The following is a 20,172-nucleotide window of genomic DNA, read 5'->3' as shown; positions in this document are numbered from 1 at the left end:
ACCAAACTGCTCATCCATGCCCTCATCATCTCCCGCCTTGATTACTGTAACTCCCTCCTTTCTGGCCTCCCCTGAAACGCACTGCCCCCCTTCAATCAGTGATGAACGCGGCTGCAAGACTCATTCATTCTTCGCACCGCTCTGCATCCACATCTCCCCTTTGTGAATCCCTGCACTGGCTCCCTATCCGTTTCAGGATAAGTTTCAAGATTCTATGCCTGGCGTATAAATCTGTGCACAAAACCTGCCCTATCTACATCTCGGAGCTTGTTCACAAGTATACACCAGGGCGCCCCCTCCGTTCCTTCAACGACCTTCGCCTCACCACCCCACGCATTTCACACTCCCATGCCCGCCTGCAGGATTTCTCAAGAGCTGCCCCCACGCTCTGGAATGCCCTTCCACCACCCATCAGACTTGCTCCCTCTTTCAACACATTCAAGCAAGCCCTCAAAACCCACCTCTTTATGATGGCCTACCCACCTCCTACCACACAGTAACTCTCTAAGGAATATTTAACAGCCCCACCTAGTGTTTCCACCCCTCCCTTTAGATTGTAAGCCTCTGGCAGGGTCCTCCACTCCCTAGTGTAATCTACAGGATCATGTGCTCCTGTCCTATGACAGCCTGTACTTGTATTACTGGGCCTACCTAACCAGCCCATATTGCATGATCATGTATTTTGTACAATTTGTATGTATAACTTTGTTCTATGTGTATAACCCTATGTATGTCATCCTTGTATCATTGTATATATTTATTGTCAAGCGCTGCGTAATATGTTGGCGCTTTATAAATACAATAAATAATAATAATAATCCAGTCTGACTTAAGTCAGAGCACCTAATCTGTATGCTTGTTGAGGGGCTGCGGCTAAAAGTATTAGAGACACTGGTTCAGTAGGAGAGTCAGACAACTGGTATTATTTTAAAAGGAAAAATCCATATCCTTCTCAGTGTAGGATCCCTTTAACCCTTTCAGTGCTCCCTGGAAAGTGACTGCAAGTTAAAACTTAAGGTTTTTTAGATTTTCATTGGTTGTAATGAAGATATTTTTTCCATAAATGTTATCAAGGTGTGGCTGATCATTTAGGGCAGAGAGGAAGTTCCGAGTTTAGTTTGACTTTATGCGTAGCAATACTTTCCTCGCCTTTTTCACTGTTATAAGTATTTATATGTACAGATTGCCAGGCAAGCTCATGGTGAACCAGAACTCCTAGGAGTGTAAGGGGCTAAAAAGGACCAAAAAGCACTCTTACTAAAATGCTATGCAAATGGAAATTAGCCTTCTTAAAACAGAATGTATCTGCAATTATTCAGGTTGGATTGAGCATCTGGGGCGTCCCACAATGCATTCCTGCTAAGTATATGTAAAGTTCTATATCAAACACAAAGAGGTCTGCTCTGTGGACTTTGGAATGAAGAATGGTTGACACAATTTACTTGTCAGCAAATTTCACAGAAAATTGGGATTACCTGGATAAAATGGACTGGCACCATCATTTTTAGCCACATCTGCTCAGGGAGGAAACTTGAGAAATGGCAGTAAAGACAATCCAAATTTGGAGGATGTAAAACCTCTCTGGGAAGCTGGTGCTTGGTTAGTTGCAGGTCAAGGAATGTATAGTTGTAAATTAAATTTTGGTTAGTTGCAGGTCAACGGACTGTATAGTTGTAAATTAAATTTTACATTCTATGTAATTTACTAAGCAATATTACACTATAAACAGATGAGGTTAAAAATAATTATTTGATGTGACACTTTATTTTGCAGTCCTTATTGATATTTTTATGTATAGCTATAATCAGTTATTATTCACTAGGCATTTTCTATGGTCTTTGTTAATCATTTCCTTTCTGCAGGTGTTGCCAAGCACCAAAGATTCCTGTTTTGCCTCAGCGGTGGAGTGCCTACAGCAGATTAGGTAATAGCGCATGTAATAACTTGCATTGCTTCATACTGAGTAAAGCTAAAAGAAATGAGATCACTGCTTGCAGAGACTGTCTTGGTGTTGAAAAAGAATGCAAAGGGGAACTAAATGTCTGCACAATTTAAATTTATTGAAAAATAATTACATGGAAAAAAAGAAAAAGTTATAACATCACTAAAAAACGATGCATCAAAGAAGGGGGGCTAAGCTAGTGCACAAATGCATTTATGGTAGTATGTTTATACAATTAAAGTATAGGGCCACATAAACAAATCCATATACAGTACTGTATAGTTGTAACATCTCTGCTATATAGAGGTACCGTATATTGATGTAAATTGAGACACTATTGCATAATCCAATAATAAATAGTACAGGCGCGTTTATAAATCTGTATAAAGAAATAAATTCAAAGTGATAAAATGATATGAGGTAGATGCATTATGTATTTACACTATTAAATAGCACTAATAGGTCTGAAGTAAATAAAAAGAGGGAGGTGTTATTTGATCTTATATTTACACATCCTAACGTATCACCAGATTCAGTCAAAATACAGTGGAGCCTTGGTATGTACCATAATTTGTTCCAGAAACATGCTTGTAATCCACAGCATTTTTATAGCATTGCAAATTTCCCCATAGGGATTAATAGAAAATAAGTTGATGCGTTCCACAACTCAAAGGATAAAAAAATTATTTTTTTTTTACAAAATACTGTACTGTATGAAATACAAATGTAGACAAGACTTTCACTATAACTATAACAGAATCATTGATGTATGTTTGCTCACCCCAACCTTTTTTTTTTGTGTGGCTTTAAGGAGAGCCTGAGGTGGGCTCAAACTACAAAAAAAAAGTAGGCTACCTGATCCGTGGGGCTGAGTGGATCAGGTAGCCGCAAAAATCGCCGCTCCTGTGGGCCGCACTGGCCCACTTTCATGACCTATAGGTCACGACGCTGGGATGAGAGATTCGTTCTTGCGTGCAAGGAGGCAGGGGAATGGCAGGGGGTGTGGCCAGGGAGAGAGAGAGCTGCCCACTGGCAGCTCTGGAAATCCTGTAAGCATGCCCCTGGCGGGTGTTTTGAACAGGGAATCCCAGACCGCATGCGCAGAAGACCCAGACTGGACCCAATTGAGCCAAATATTGGGGCTGATTGCCACTGAACGGGGAAGGATTTGCACATGTTTATCGGGCTGGAGGAAGCCCGGTAAGTATTGATTCTTTGTATTTACTGATCTCTGGTACACTTTAAAGTGGACCCAAATTAAAAATACAAGATTTCAAAAATAAAATCTATTTTCTAAATTATAATAATAAATGGCAGCCTTTTTTCAGCTGCATGATGACAAATATAAAATATTTTACATTTATTGGAGGAACTCCTCCCTTCCTTTCAAATTGCCGGGACAAAATCCGGCAAACTGGTGAAGTAGGTGGTGTCAGGCAATGGAGGAGTTGCTAATGGCTGCCCCCAGTATAATCCTAGTTATGAAAAGAGAAGGGTGAAAAGCATGCACTGAAATGCTCATAGGCTTGAAGGAGTGTTTATTTATCTTTGTATGTGTCAGAGTGGTGCAACTAAATATTTTTAATTAAAAAAAAATGTTTGGTTTGGGTTCACTTTAACAAGGAGCTTATCCAATGATTTTTATTTTTTTTGCCTACTTTTGAGCATTTCAGGGAAATGTGACTTTGTACAGTCCCTACGCTTAAATTAAATCAAAGAGAACCATCTGCTTAGTTGTGATGATGTGACACACGTATACGTTTTTGGTGTATATCAAGTCAACATTTCTCAAAGAAGTTTGCTTGTCTTGCAAAGCACTCTCAATCCAAAGTTTTACTTTGGTTGTATTTTTCTTGATAATTAGCTTATCTTATTTATGAGTTACACTTTATATGTATGTTTAAGTAAAGTTCTTCCAGACACACTACAAACCCAAAGACTTCATATGCAAGTGAATACCACCTATACAAATAATTAATTCATTTAGAAAGGTAATTAAATTCCAAAAGGCAGAGGAACAAGCTATGAAAGTTTTCAATGCTTAACTGGTTCGCGTTCCACGGTTTTTACCCCTTAAAGTTACTGACATTTTTTACACTTTAGCTGTGGCGTTTTGATACAGCTGTTACTTTTTAATTACTTTTGCCATCTTAGTGATATATATCTTGTTTTTTGCAGCGGCAGAGTGTTGCATCTGTAGAGCATTGGGGCCCCAAACTTTCGCCTTAGCAATCGCATCCAATTGCTACAGGTGGCAGTCATTAAAATAACAGGTATAGGTATTGCAGGGGTTAATAATGGGTTAGTAGGCTAGACTGGGGTTAAAAATTAAATGGGTATTTAAAAAAAGAACTTTTTATTTTATTGGGACCATGTCACTTTAAAAAAAAATTCAACTTTTACAACTTTTTTTCCTCCCTAACTTTATTGAATGATTGTTGCTATTAGCTAGCAACAATCATTCACAAGACTTTGCGGGTGCGTGCACGATGACGTGCACGCGCGGTGGCAGGCGGCTGTTTTTACTGCAGGATGTAGATTATACGTCCTGGAACATACAGCAGTACTAATTAGGACGTATAATCTTCTACCTCCTGGAACAGCAACAGTGCTACCTCCGGCCAAAAAAGGTTTGAATGCCAATCCATATATGTAGTGTATACGCTTTGTACAGCTAGATGAATATATACAGTTTACATCTAGTACATTGTAGTGGACAGAACAGATGCATATTTAGATCTGTAGTAGCCCCTCCATCTTTCTACTCTTGCTGCTGCCTGGCAAGTACACACTTAGCATTGTGTTTTCCCTCCAGCCTGGAGCCCTCCCTTGCCTGGCTCAAATTACATCTCTTTTCACAGTGTGTAGGAGAGCGAAGATGCAGCAGAACAGCTGCAGCCTGTCTTATCATGTCTGTTTGCTATTATTCATATTTCAGATGTCTTGTTTGCCTTCCTGGATTAGATCACATCTCTTTTCACAGTGGTTGTGGGCTGGGAGCAGGACATGGGGGGTAGAGTTATGACATCAATCCCCAGCATCCTTTGCACCCATGGGTTGGAAAGGGAAAATAGCCCAAGCCCATGGCCCATATGCAATTCCACTTTTCTTCTACATTTTCTCCTAGGAGATAATTTTTCATCGTATATTTAAAATAACTTTCCAGCACTTTTCAACTGAAAAAGTACTGGGAAGTAAGTGCAAAAGTACTATCAAAATTAGTTTGAGTATTTTCTTGCTCGCTGGTGGCTTAAAAGGCATTTTATTGACAAATTTAAAAAAATCTCACCTAGGAGAAAACTCAGGTGAAAAAATGAATTGCATATGGGCCCGTATGCGGAATACAGACCCAGGGGGTGAGAAAATAGCACTTTATTATGTGTGATTTAATATACATTGGCAACTTGTTAGGTTTAAAATCATTTCTAATTTAGGTACTCTCTAAAAAAGGATACTTGAACGCCGAGAGATATGGGGTTGCCATCTTTTTTCTGAATAATGCCAGGTTCTGATGTTTGCTTTCAGAGTTGAACACCTGGAGCAAGCATTCAGCCACCTGCATAAATGTCTAAGTCTCAGTATAAAAGCCAGAGAATCAGTACAAAAACTGGGAAGTAACATTAAGGGCGCTTTCACACTGGCACGGTGCGGCATTTTACTGCAGCCTACCGCTAAGGCAATGAAAGTCTCTATGGGGGAGATCACTTTGCCTGCGGTGCTCTGTGCCGGAAGTACCCTATCTAATGTTACCGTGAGTTGGACCAGAAGTCATGTAAATCTATGGCAACGCGCTTTTTTAAACTGACCGCCGCATGCAAGGGAGTGTATTTTAACAATACACTTCCATTCACGTATTGATTTGCCAACAGGAAGTGAGTGTCACTTCCTGCTTGGCCTGCTGTCAGATGGGGATTACCACGTAACAACGCGGGAATCCCAGAAGGCCTGGTTTTGGCGGTGCAGTGCAGCCCCCGGGCCGCACTGCTACCACCAATATTCACTGTGAAACCAGCCTCAGTGTTGGTGCTGTATATATTGCTTTAAAAAAAATATCAGGTTACCTTTTGAAACTACACTTTAAAAATGTCAAAATCATAAACACACTACAAGAGTGGCCAGTACAATTGCTATCAATTCTGAGGATTCCTTGTTCTTCAGAATACCCTTTGTCTGGATATGCAAAGGTCCACTGGAGCTCTAAAGACACTCTCACGATTTCACTACTTAAAGCGGAATATAACCCTGCATTTCAACTTTGCTCTAAAACATTATGTACAGCAAATTATATGCAACCAGCATTTTTTTTTTACTAGACCAGCATTGGAAGGGTTACTCACAGAGCTTTAAAGTTCCATGGAGAGAAAAGCTGCAACAGCCGAAGTTTAGATAGATACATTTAAGTAAACACAATGTAACAAGTGAGGAATGTGACTCACTCTCTCTCTGTGTCCGGGAGCTCCTGCAAAGCCAGAATGTGTGTCACATTCCACACTTGTTACATTGTGTTTACTTAAATGTATCTATCTAAACTTTGGATGCGGCAGCATTTCTCTCCATGGAACTTTAAAGCTCCGTGTGTAACCCTTCCAATGCTGGTCTAGTAAAAAAAATGCTGGTTGCATATAATATGCTGTAAATAATGTTTTAGAGCAAAGTTGAAATGCAGGGTTATATTCCGCTTTAATCAAAATCCACTAATCAAAAAGGTTTCCTCAGTCTTTCTATAAAACAATCATTTTATTGAATAGACCTAAAAATACCGTTTGGTTGTATTGTGTTTTTGGTAAATGGTAGATACCATCGCCAGATGATAATGGGCAAGAATCCAGGGATCAGGTCCGACCCAACAAACAAAGGAAAGGTGCCACGTCCATTTCCGAGTCAGATTGGCACCTGTGCTGATGCAAATTCACATCCAATTCGTTCTAGCTGTACCATGCACGGTTATGAGAATTTAGAGGAGATATGTGGAAAACTACTTACTTGCTTAATGCAATAGGTCCATAGAAGCACTGGCCTCCTCTGCATATTCCTCCATTCACTATTATATTGCTTCTGTATTGCTGCACACTGATTCTAAGTATGTTTGCTATTAGGTACTGTATCCGCTCTACATTCCTGCTTACATCATGCAGTTGATTGTTAGAGGTGGCCAATTAGATACCGTGTTTCCCCTAAAGTAAGACATCCCCCTGAGAATAAAACCTAGCAGGAATTTCAAGAATGCTTGAAATGTAAGACATCCTCCGAATTTAAGCCCTAGCAGCATCCCACATGACACCAGCAAGTCACGCTCAATACAAAGCCTGGATACAGGAGAGCAGCAGTATAATGTGAGTTCTACACAGTCCTATATATGTGTCAGGCAATTTGTGTTTTTGTTGGAGCCAGCCCTCCTAATCTGTCGTGATAAGCATCTCCAGCACTTCACCTCTTCCCAGGACACACACAGCTTATCCTATCATAGCTCTGGGGAGACTGACAGTTGTCTGCCTGCAAGAAATAAACTCTTACCCACATGATCAGCAGAATCAATTTCTTGTAATTGAGAGCCAATATCTGCAAACCACAAGCTCTGCGTATGTTGCACATGGCATACAGTATGTACATTTTGTATAGGAAAAATACCAGTGTGTTTGCCCAAAAATAAGACATCCTCTGAAAATAAGCCCTAGCACATCTTTTAGAGCAAAAATTAATATAAGACAGTGTCTTATTTTCGGGGAAACACGGTACTAATAAATCCAGCTTGCATGTAAATGTAATGCAAATGATATAAAATCAAAATAGAAGGCAAGTGTTTGAATGTCCTAATTTCTGCATACAGTTTGCATGCAAACCAGAATTATTAGCATCTCTATTGACTGTTTTCCAACAGTTCACCTAATATCTGCTTGCTGTTTCGCTAAGCACTGTTACAAGGCGGAAAAGATGTTTTTATAGACATCCAAACAAGTCCAGTTGTGACATTGTTTAATATCTATGAGATTTATAAGGCCTGGTTATAAGTATCAGGCGTGGTCCCATCTCTGTATCTCCTATTGTTATGCCCCTGTATCTGAGTGGTACACTGATATGATTCGCTTTTGGTACCCACAGCACTACCTTCACACCATCAGACAAACTTAAGGTCATTCATCAAACCTTTGAGGAGATCACCCAGGAAGTTCAAGAGGCCCTGAAGGAAGACTTCCTGTGGTCCATGGATGAGCTGTTCCCTGTATTTCTTTATGTTGTTCTTCGAGCCAGGTCAGTACAATGATCGATTGTCTATTGTAGTTATATTTGTTATGGGTGGATTTTAGTAGCATGCAGTTACTGGTGTTCCTCATTTCTACAGGATACGGAATCTGGGATCAGAAGTGCATCTTATAGAAGACCTCATGGATCCCTATCTGCAGCATGGAGAACAAGGAATTATGTTTACAACACTGAAGGTAGAATAGTATAATTTTGTGAAATCATTTGTCTGTACTGGAATGTTTACATCAGGTGTGTTTCAAAGTTTATTAACCACTTCGAGACCGGCCGCCTAACCCCCCTTAAGGACCAGGCATTTTGCGGTGGAGGGGGGTGCGCGCGTTTGGAGGGGTTGGGCGGCCGGATCCAGTCTGTGGCTGGCTGGGTAGTGTGTCCGTCCCCCCCCCCCCCCGCCCATGGTGGTGTCCCCCCTTACGCCAGCAGCCATCACTCACCTTCCAGGCTCCAGCAATGAGCCGCAGTAGACCCCCCCCCCCCTTCTCCAGCCGGCATCTCCGCTCCAAATGACGCTCAGGTCGGGTCGCGGCTTGATGACATCATCAAGCCGGGACCCGGCGCTGACCTCAGACGGAGCAGAGATGCCGGCCAGAGCAGCGGGGAGCACCGATCGTCGGTGGAACAGCAGGGAGGTGAGTGTATCCTCTTCTCCCAACCCCCGGAGACGGTTCTTTAGCGCGGACGTTGAATCCACGTCCAGTCAGAATGGTAGCACCACCTGCTGGACGTTGATTCAACGTCCGTGGTCCCCAAAAGGTTAATGTGAGTACTGAGGAAGCAAATTCTTCACAAAACAAAACTGTAGCATTCAAAGATGTAATTGTTTATCCTAAAGTATATATGAGGGCCCTCCGGGAAAGTAACAGCCATTTTCAATGAATCAAATTGAAAGAAGCAATATTATTTTAAAAACGTTATCTCCTGATTATTTCTCTACATAATCACCTCCTTTATTTAAGCATTTATCATATCTTTTTACAAGGTTTCCAATTTGTTGTAGTAGTGGTAACATCACACTGCTCTTATTGGGTGAATTGAGGGGGGAAGAGCAGGGGGCTTCATGTTATTACTGTTGAACAGTTATGCGGGTTCTGAACTCTCATGGCAAGCACTGCAGTGAGAGAAGAGGTTCACCTGACAGATGTAAGTTATTGTATGCTACCCGGCCATACACAAGACAATCTAATTTAGATGATGCTCATCTAATATTTGAGGAAAAGACTAAATGAACTTTGTATGATCAGTTTAGTCTATGTAACCAGTGACCAGCAACATCCTGCATATGTATTTTAAGGCTGCATAAGGTTAGCAAAACCAGACTGTATATATATAATGGCCAGTATAGTGATGAGCTATTGTACAAGGTGCTTTCTAAAGAGGACAGTGCTGGAGTCAACAGCAGCACAGTTATAAAAATGATCAATTACTCTTAAAGAGAGCCCAAGGTGGGCTCATAAAATTAAAAATAAAAATATCCTACCTGATCCGGGGGGGGAAACGCTCCGGCGCTCTTGTGGGCCGCACTGGCCCTCTTTCACTTTTCTGACCTCTGGGTCACAACGCTGGAAGGACAGAGATCTCCCTCTCACAGCAGCGTGCAGGGGGGCGTGGCCAGGGAGAGAGCGCTGTCCAATAGCAGCTCTGGAGAGCCTACAGGAACGCCCCTAGAGGGCGTTTTGAGCAGGGAATCCATCTTCTCTATTTACCCTCCGAGATAACGACAAATATTATTGCTAATTTCGGGGGTCTGTAGCACGTGGGGGGGGGGCACAGAGGCATGTCATGAGGCAGAGAACATGCTTCTGTGTCCCATCTGCCCCCCAAGGAAGCGCCTCGGGTTCTGTTTAAATAGGAGTAGCCGTTGCATTTGATCTAAATCAGATTTCAACATAGTTTGCAAAGCTGTACAATCACATTGTATTTTATTTGACCACTAGAATGAGCCTGAGATGAAAATAAACTGATGAGATAGACAGTTGTATCTAACCTCCTACTCCTAAAAATGACTTTTTTATATATCCTACAGTTTTATGGTTAAAAACCTTAAAAAATGGATTAGGACTGGGAGCACACTTGTCTGCTTTTGTGTGTTTTTTTCCACTCAGGATGATGGAGAACCAGTGTTTATCAATGGGGTAGTGCACACATGAATACGTTTTTCCCATGCAGAAAGAAAAAAACAGCAAAGCATTGTGTGCATTTTCTCTATTAAAGGGGAACTGAAGTGAGAAGAATCTGGAGGCTGCCATGAGTATTTCCTTCTAAACAATACCAGTTGCCTGGCAACCCTGCTGGTCTGTTTAGCTGTAGTAGTGTCTGAATCACACTAGAAACAAGCATGCAGCTTATCTTGTCATATCTGACAATAATGTCAGTAACACCTGATCTGCTGCATGCTTGCTCAGGGTCTATGGCTAAAAGTATTGGAGGCAGAGGTTCAGCAGGACAGCCAGGCAACCAGTGTTGCTTAGAAGAAAATAAATATGGCAGTCACCAAATACTTTGTTCTCTTCAGTTGTCCTTTAAGTACATTTGCTTCTGTGAAAAATAAAATGCATGTTTTCCCACTTGGTGTGCAGAAAATGCATGCAGAAAAATGCGAACCAAAAACTGACTGGTGTGCTCCCAGCCTTAAAGAGAACCAGAGATGAAGCACCCTCTTGTATTTTACCTTATAAATCAGTGGGAACATGACAGTAAACACCTAATCTGCCCTTTATTTCATTGTTCTCTGTGTAATCTGACTGTTATCACCTCTGATAAGAATCCCCGACTGAGAAGTCAGGCTGCTCCGTCTAGCTTTGCTACAGAAAGATTATAGCTAAGTCTGTCTTCTGTGGTGTTATTTCAAGCCCAAGCCTGCCCCCTTGTGGCTTTGCTATAATGACTCAGCAATAATCATTCCCAGCAAAGCCAGATTTAATTGCTCAGTCTGGGATTCTTGTGACTGCTGGTAACAGACACTTTTAGCAGTGAGGGTGAAACAGAGAGCATGGTAAGTGTTTTCTCTAATGTTCTTACTGATATACATGGTAAAATACACAAGGGTGCTTCGTCTCTGGTTCCCTTTAACTCTCCTCCGTGACAGTCTTTCAAGTGTCCCAAAACAAATGTGCATGTGTATGTACGTAACCCCCACCACCACCGCACCCGCAGGTGTATTGCAATTGTGTGTCCTGCAAAACATTGTTTTAAAATGTCCATTTTGTAAAAATTGGTTAATGTGTACCTGAAGGGGAAAAAAGGGACTCTTGGGAGAGGAAGACTCTGGATCGTAAAGAGGCTTCCCCATCCTTCTCGGCAGGCCCATTCCAGTGCTGAAACCCCTGAAAGAGCGCTCGTCCGTTCGGCTCACACATGCGCAGTAGCACGGACTTCCTCGACTTTCTTGGGAAAAAGCCGAGCGGGTCCATGCTAGCAGGGCTGTGGAGTCTGTACAAAAATCTTCCGAATCCGACTCCTCAGTTTATGAAACCACGACTCCGGGTACCCAAAATGGTTCCGACTCCACGACTCCGACTCCTTACTCTAATACTTAACAGGGCTGTGGATTTTGTACAAAAATCATCCGACCCCGACTCCTCAGTTTATGAAATAAACGACTCTGACTCCGGTTGCCCGAAATTGCCCCGACTCCTCGACTTCGACTCCACAGCCCTGTGTGCTAGTGCCCATGTACGAGCTGCCTCTGCTGGAGCCCGAGTGGGTCCGTATTACTGCACAGCCGTAGTGTGCGGTGCTTCTGGGGTCTCATTGCTGGATCGCCCTGGCTGAGGAGGATGGAAGATGCTTCTTAAGGATCCAGAGGCTTCCCCCTCCCTAGGTAAGTATCTAAATTAAGCCTATGGAAACCTCACAAGTTTGCTTTAAAGTGGACCCAAATTAAAAATACAAGATTTCAGAAATGAAATCTATTTTCTAAATTATAATAATAAATAGCAGCCTCTTTTTAGCTGCGTGATGACAAATGTAAAATATTTTTCATCTATTGGAGAAACCCCTCCCTTCCTTTCATATTGCCGGGACAGAATCCGGCAAACTGGTGGAGTAGATGGTGTCCAGCAAAGGTGGAATTGCTAATGGCTGCCACCTGTATAACCCTAATTATGAAAAGAGAAGGGTGAAAAGCATGCACTATAATGCTCATAGGCTTAAAGGAGTGTTTATTTATCTTTGTATGTGCCAGAGTGGTGCAACTTCATATTTTGAATTAAAAAAATGTTTGGTTTGGGTCCACTTTAAGGATTCCTTTAACCACTTGATGACCCACCCATTCCTTAAGGACCAGCGCTGTGTTTAGTGATCTGTGCTGGGTGGGCTCTGCAGCCCCCAGCACAGATCAGGTAGCAGGCAGAGAGATCAGATTGCCCCCCTTTTTTCCCCACTAGGGGGATGATGTGCTGGGGGGGTCCGATCTCTCCTGCCTGCGTGTGACTGGCGGGGGGGGGGGGCACCTCAAAGCCCCCCTCCGCGGCAAAATTCTCCCCTCCCTCTCCTACCTGCTCCCCCCCGGAGATCGGGGCTGCACAGGACGCTATCCGTCCTGTGCAGCCAGTGACAGGCTGTCCCCTGTCACATGGCGGCGATCCCCGGCCGCTGATTGGCCGGGGATCGCCGATCTGCCTCACGGCGCTGCTGCGCAGCAGCGCCGTACAATGTAAACAAAGCGGATTATTTCCGCTTGTGTTTACAATTAGCCTGCGAGCCGCGATCGGCGGCCCGCAGGCAATTCACGGAGCCCCCCGTCGTGAATTGACAGGAAGCAGCCGCTCGCGCGAGCGGCTGCTTCCTGATTAATCAGCCTGCAGCTGGCGACGCAGTACTGCGTCGCTGGTCCTGCAGCTGCCACTTTGCCGACGCGCGTTTTGAGTGCGCGGTCGGCAAGTGGTTAATGAAGAATTCCATTCAGTGTTGCTGCATTGATTATTGCATAGAAATAACATTTGTATTTTATAGCTTTGGAAATGTATTGTCCTGTAAAAATTTGCATCGGAAGACATATAAGGACTCGTTCACACTAGGAAATGCAGATGGTTGTATCTATGCAGTTGTACAGAGGCGCCAGAAAAATAAAAGGCTAATTAAAACGTTTAAAATTAAGTAGGTAGTAGTGGATTTACCCCTTCAATGCAGACACAAAAAGTTGCTAATTTTTACAACAAAAATAGCTTATTTACATACTCCAGAAGGGTGCAACGCGTTTCGTGGGTATATCCCACTTCCTCAGGCAATACAAACGGAGCATATAACTGTGGGACAGAGAAGGCTCGGGCTAAGTAACGTGCATGATAACACAACACATTTAAATTGTACAGATTTTTGGTATACAGTATGAATGGTGCATAAGAGCCTAGCATGTCCAAAATATTTGCTTGTGATAGTGGTGTCTTAGAATAAGAGCAGATACATTTTTGATACATTTTTGAATATAGGGTAAAAGAAGGGGTGGGGGGGGGGGGGCTGAATATAGGGTAAAAAGGGGGTGGGGGAAATAGGTAGTGAACTAAGAAGGCATGTTTGTACTATAGTTGCAAAATGGGGGCAAATGTAAAATATTATAATTGGAATACTAGTGGTACTAGGAGTTAGGTGTTCTACGCGTGTGCACATACAGTCCCGTCCACCCCTATCTTACATGGCATCAAATGACGTCTTTTAAACTTGTGCGCACGTGCACACATGCTTACCATTTCCCACAGTATTATCGGACTCAACCGACCTACGTACTCTGTCGCCACGTGCGGTGCGCTTTTTAACTATCCCTGAGCGCACAGTTATGACCTATGGGCCCCACTCATCCCCCCATTGGACAATTAGCTCCAATTAAGGGATAACATTAACATATATAGGGTGCCTGCTGTGTAGCACCAAACACAGAGGCGCTAAGCTAGGAAAACAGACCTGCATGAGGTGAGTCTCCCCTTTTTCATACTGAATTTCACTGCTTATTGTCAATCCTTGTAAAATGTTTTACACTTGTCTGCCTAACACCTCGTACCACTCTAATAGCTACACTTGTGTTCCAATAATAATATTTTAAAATTGCACCCATTTTGCCACTATAGTACAAATATGCCTTCTTAGTTCACTACCTATTTCCCCCATCCCCTTTTTACCCTATATTCAGCCCCCCTTCTTTTACCCTATATTCAAAAATGTATTTGCTCTTATTCTAAGACACCACTATCACGAGCAAATATTTTGGACATGCTAGTCTCTTATGCACTACTTATACTGTATACCACAAATATGTACAATTTGAATGTGTTGTGTTCTCATGCACGTTACTTAGCCTGAGCCTTCTCTGTCCCACAGTTATATGCTCCCTTTGTATTGCCTGAGGAAGTGGGATATACCCTCGAAATGCGTTGCAATCTTCTGGAGTATGTAAATTATTTTTGTTGTAAAAACCAGAAACTTTTTGTGTCTGCATTGAAGGGGTAAGACCACTAATACCTACTTCACCTAGTTCAGTGCCCAATCCCATTAAATTCAACAGAATTCTTTGCAATATTGCTGTTATATTTAAATGCTAGCACACCGTAATGTATTTCTGCTTTTTTTTTTTTAAGGCCTGTTATTACCAGATCCAACATGAGAAGCTTCACTGAACTCCAGAATCCATAGAGGAGGATTAGAAAGCTGCATTTTCCTGGCGTAGTATGGTGGACACACACTGCTGCTGCTTGTGCTCTAACCTGCCAGGACTGAAGAATATCACAATCGGGATGTAACACTAGGATGATTTAGATGCTAACTAAATTATTTTTAATAACCAGCACTAAACAAAAAATACTCTGTTATTTTTATGGCTCAAACACAAACCCAAGATGCTAGGTTTCATTATTTAATGCAGCTGAAATGACTCTAAAACGTAGACTGCAAATGCCTGTGCTGGCAACATAAAGGAAGAGACCGTGAGACTGATGAAGCAACTGACAATGATATAGAGTACAGCGAGGAACAGCCACAAGTCCCTTGGTCCTTCGTGTCAGTGAGCCATGGTAACAACATGCCCGCTTGTATAGATTTCTCAAGAGCTCGTATTCAGCACCGCAGAAGAGTTCTGACATTTCTGTGTAACAGTATTCACATTGGCATCAACTATACTTACCTGCAAATGTGTTTTTTCCATCGTATGGACTGTCTAAGCTTAATGGTTTTCTAATATTTCTATTGCAATATGATACATTGCCTTTGTAAAGTATTCTTTTTACAAAGATATTTAATATGGAAATCATTTGTTATCCATAATAGATTTGTATGAGGATAGAAACATCCAAACCAGTGTGGAATGGTTTACATTGGTACCTGAATAATGTTCCTATACAGTATAAAAAGGTGCAACAAGGCAGAATGCAATCATTTATGATGTTGACATTCAGAAAGAATGAATTATGATGTAGAACAATGAGCTGGTATTCAAGTTTTTAATGGATACTGTTCTGAGCAATATGGAGGCTGCCATTTTTGTACTAATGATAATGCTGATTGCTTAGCAGATGTTCGGATTCTGTATTTGCTGAAATGCAGTCATCAAAACAACAAGCATTGATTTCAGTAATATCTTTAATGACTAACTGTACATGGTTAATTGCATGCTTTCAAAACTGTAGTTTCTTCTTCAGGAATTATACAGAACTAGGTCAGAACTGTACAACACCTGAAGAAGAAACTTAAGTTTTGAACACTTGCAATAAACCATGTACAGTTAGTCATTAAAGTGTACCAGAGACGGGGGGGAAAGTTTTATACATACCTGGGGCTACCTTTAGCCCCATGCGCACGGATTTCTCCCACGCCGCTGTTCTCCGCTGCCTCCAGCTCCGGTACCAGGCTCTGTAACTTCCTCCAGTCGCGGCCAGTCTGCGCAAGAGAAGTACGCCCTCTACGTATCTCTATGGCAGCGGAGGATGACGGCGTGGGATCGATCCGTGCACATAGGGCTGGAGAATCCCCAGGTATGTATAAAACGGTTTTGTTTTTTTCCCCGTCTCTGGTTTCCTTTAAATGTATTACCGGAATCAACGCTTGTTGGTTTGATGTCTGCATTTCTGCTCCTCGACTAACACCGGACCACACTTCACTTGTATTTGGTGAGCTATTGACACAAAACAGTACCGTATTTTTCAGACTATAAGACGCTCCTGACCATAAGACACAGCTAGGTTTAGAGGACAAAAACCAGAGAAAATAAATATATAATAAACCTGGTGCATCCATGGTGAAGGGGTATCTTGTGGATTATGCCCCCTTGTACCTCTTGTGTCTCTCTGTGTCCTCCTTTGTCCCACATGCATCCGCCGCTGTCCTTCTTGTGTACTCCTCTATGCCCCTTTGTCTCTCCCTTGTGTCCTCCTCTATGCCCCTTTGTGTCTCCCTGTGTCCTCTGTTGGTCCCCCTGTGTCCTCCTCTGCATGGGCACAGTATAGGTAGTCCCCGACATTGCGGCGGGTGGGAGGTTTGTATTGGCAGGAATTCCCTGCATTTGTACTATAAGATGTAATGACTTTTTCCCCCACTTTTGGGGGAGAAAAAGTGAGTCATATAGTCCCAAAAATACAGTACTTGTTTCAGGTTGGCAGCTTATGAATTAAAGGGTAACTCCACATTAGTACCAAAATAAATGTAACCTGTCATCACCACACAAACCATTGTGCAATTGAATGTTGTTAAAGTTTATATCCAGAAATGTTCTTCATGTGATGCCTTGCTCCCAGAAGAGCAGGAAAAATAGCTTAAAATATCCTAATTTTGAGCTATACAACAGAAGTCTCATGGCTGCTGCATTGAGTCCCAAAAAGCCACATGGTATTCTGCGTGGTTAGACATGGCTGAGCTGTTGCTCATCACCTCTTTCCAATCAGAGGGGGTGGTTGATCTACTAGCCAGCCACGCTACTGTTGGAAGTCCATAGAGGAGGGTGGTGCCAACAGCCAGGGGGAAGGTGTTTGGCCAGGCAGGCTCTAGTAAGGTGCTTAAGGAAGCACATTGAATTACTCTGTGACTAGCTGCAGCCATGTAAATCGGTTTTAAGGTATTTAGGAGTTTTTTGTTTTTTTTTACAAACTTACCGGTAATCTTATATTCCCACTCTTCTGGGAGAAGGAGAGAGGCATGTTATCCTTTCATTTCATTCTACAACATCTTTAACTTTGTAATAAACTCTCTGCAAACTATGGTAACGGTATGCAGTTTCGTGTAAAAGACTTCCCAGAATTTCCTTCTCTGCTTTTTTGTAAGTTCAAGTACGTCACACATTTTTCATTTCCTAAAGATACTCTAGTTTTGCTATACAGGTTAGGATTTACATATACAACAGTGGAAGCAAATTTTTCCACCTCTATAGGTGGTCACTAAAGCAATGTAACTTGTTAAAATACTTGGGATGTGTGAAGATGATCTGAAAAGGATTGTTTGTACTTCTTTGAAAAACAAATGGCACATTTTAAAGGCAGAACAGCATAACCACCATGGAAATAATATTTTTGCTTTCTAGTTAGAATGAATTCAGCTATTGGCACTTCTGTTTCCTTTTCAGGTGAATAAATGTGGATATGTACATGACAAGTAGGCAGCAGTAGTGTTAAGGTGTCTTGCCCAAGGTCTCCTTACTGAATAGGTGTTTGCTTACTGAAAAGGAAGAGCCGAGATTCAAACCCTGGTCTCCTGTGTGAGAGGCAGAGCCCTTAAAAAAACCTGAGGTGGGTTTGACAAATCATATTCGGACATAGAGGCAAGTTGTGTATACAACGACCAGCCTCTGTGTCTTTTCATTGCTCCACCAGGCCCCCCCCCCCCTCCCAGGCTCTGCTGTCCCCAATAAAATAAAAAGCACCAGGCTAGCAACACTCAGATTGTCGCTATCCTGCTATTTACCTCATGCTTCCACTCATTGCCACTCCCCTGCCTCCCATATAGCACGGCTCCCCGCGTGTGTCCCTTCCCTCCCTGCTTCTGTAAGCTTCCTCCAATCTGCTAACAGAGGCAGGGAGGGAAGGGACACAGGTGGGGAGTCACGCTATACGGGAGGCAGGGGAGTGGCAGCATGAGATAAATAGCAGGCTAGCGACAATCTGCATTTTATTGGGGGACAGGAGAGCCGGGGGGGGGGGGGGGGGGTGTCATTGTATACACAACTTGCTTCTGTGTCCTAATATGATTTGTCAATCCCACCTCAAGTTCTCTTTAACTAGTACTCCATCCAGTGAGCTTAATGGGAAGCCAAGGTAAACAAATACCAACAAAACACATACTTACCTAAGAAGTGGGAAGCCTCTGGTGTCCTCCTCACCGCTGCTTGCTTGGACCCTTTCAGAACAATGGGGGCTCACACCTTGCTCCTTAGCAGCACAGAGCCGCTCATGCAAAAGTGCCTCCGGCTTACAGCGCAGGTGCGCCTATACTAGCGCAGGAGCAGTACGGCCACGCTCATGCCTGAAGAGGAGCGTGACCCCAAAGTTTCTTTCCAGCAAGCCCTTCCTGGAATTTCTTTTTGGGGGAGGGGAAAGGTCAATGGGGGACCAAAGCACAGTGCGGGAAGCCTCTATAGGATCCAGAGGCTTCCCTCTTCTTAGGTAGGTATGTGTCTGATGTTTGCCTCGGGTATAGACTAGAATAACCAGATATTGCAGTTTGTCATATAGTAATGATATGTGTAATAGATAGATGACTATCAGGAAATCTGTAGCTGTTCCTGTTATCAACCAGTTTGATACCAGCAAATACTGTTGTGTCTGGAACAGGGAGGAAGCAGTGTGCAAAGGAGAATAGATGACACATTGGCCCATATGCAATTCACTTTTTCTCCTGGGTGATATTATCACAAAAAATATCTTTTAAACCACCAGTAAGCAAGAAAATGCTCAACATAATTTTGATAGTACTTTTTCACCTACTTTTTGGTACTTTTCAACAGCAAAATTCTGAAAAGTTATTTTAAAAAGATAAAATAATTATCTCCCAGGAGAAAATGCTGAAAAAAAAAGTGAATTTAAAAAGGCAGATTGTGTTTCTATGAGCTTTTAATACCCGCTCCTTTTCTTGGGTAGTGCTTTTGCTAAGGTCTCTCTACTCTTGGTAATACCACAAAGAAAGAATCGCTCGCAAAAGCATCTTTGAATCTAGCACTGAACTTCCCATTGATTCTTTGTTCTGACCAATGGGTATCCTCCCCAGGAAGGATTCTCATTGGTCCAGATGAGGGATATAAAGACGCTTTTTGGTGGCATTCCCTGTAGTGGTACAGCAGTAGTCTGGCAGGTATGGTCATGCAGCACGTGGCTCGTGTGTCAAGGTTTGAGAAAAGAAGAATACCTGTTGCGTTGCACATCCCGAAAAAAAACAGGATTATAATGGCGATGAAAAGTTGGATCATGCGTTTCCAATACGACACATACAGTGCAGTATACAATCTTTAGACTCTTGCTTGCACTGCAAAGTTGCCGTGTGTCGGCCTCCAACACACAACATACTGCGCGTTACTCCAACAGAGATTATTGTACCGCAAACTGACAAATGTGGAAGTGCCATTGGAATATAATTACATCCTGTTGCAATGCGATTATATTGCCTATTGCACCCCAACCTAACGGACGTAGTGTGAAAGGAGAAGGAAGAAGTTTACAGGTGAAAATGTCAGAAGAACAGAAATATAAGGACATCACAGAACACAAATGTATAGAAGAAAGTAGACTACAGAAACAAAGATGTTGCCTATTTTTATTTAATTTTTATACAATCCATTTTTAGCCTAGGGTCACAGGTAAGACCAGAAGTGAGGCTATAGCTGATCTTCATAATCCTACAAATACAGATGATTGTGCAACTTGTTTGTCTGAAGATTATTATTTTTTACTGCGTTTAAGGCAGAAGGTGGCTTGCGTTGAAAAAAAATAAATCACTGCACTAGGGCTTTAAACAAAGCTGATTAAGTTTTTCCTGCGTAGTTCTTGGTGGAAGAGGATGTGATG

At 42.4% G+C, this 20,172-nt stretch overlaps 1 protein-coding gene across 1 annotated transcript in view; it reads left to right on the top strand.

Moving 5' to 3' along the window:
• Positions 1 to 15,780, top strand: part of ALS2 (alsin Rho guanine nucleotide exchange factor ALS2) — a 141,168-nt gene extending 125,388 nt beyond the window's left edge. The window contains exons 31-34 of the mRNA XM_068245100.1: positions 1,863 to 1,924; positions 8,042 to 8,191; positions 8,283 to 8,379; positions 14,773 to 15,780. Of these exons, the coding sequence (XP_068101201.1) occupies positions 1,863 to 1,924; positions 8,042 to 8,191; positions 8,283 to 8,379; positions 14,773 to 14,811 (348 nt within the window). The 3' untranslated portion in view covers positions 14,812 to 15,780. The remainder of the gene's footprint in view (positions 1 to 1,862; positions 1,925 to 8,041; positions 8,192 to 8,282; positions 8,380 to 14,772) is intronic.
• The last annotated feature ends 4,392 nt before the right edge of the window (positions 15,781 to 20,172 follow it).

Source organism: Hyperolius riggenbachi, chromosome 7 (genome assembly GCF_040937935.1).
Source record: "Hyperolius riggenbachi isolate aHypRig1 chromosome 7, aHypRig1.pri, whole genome shotgun sequence".
Lineage (NCBI taxonomy): Eukaryota > Metazoa > Chordata > Amphibia > Anura > Hyperoliidae > Hyperolius > Hyperolius riggenbachi.
This window is presented reverse-complemented; position numbering and strand designations above follow the sequence as displayed.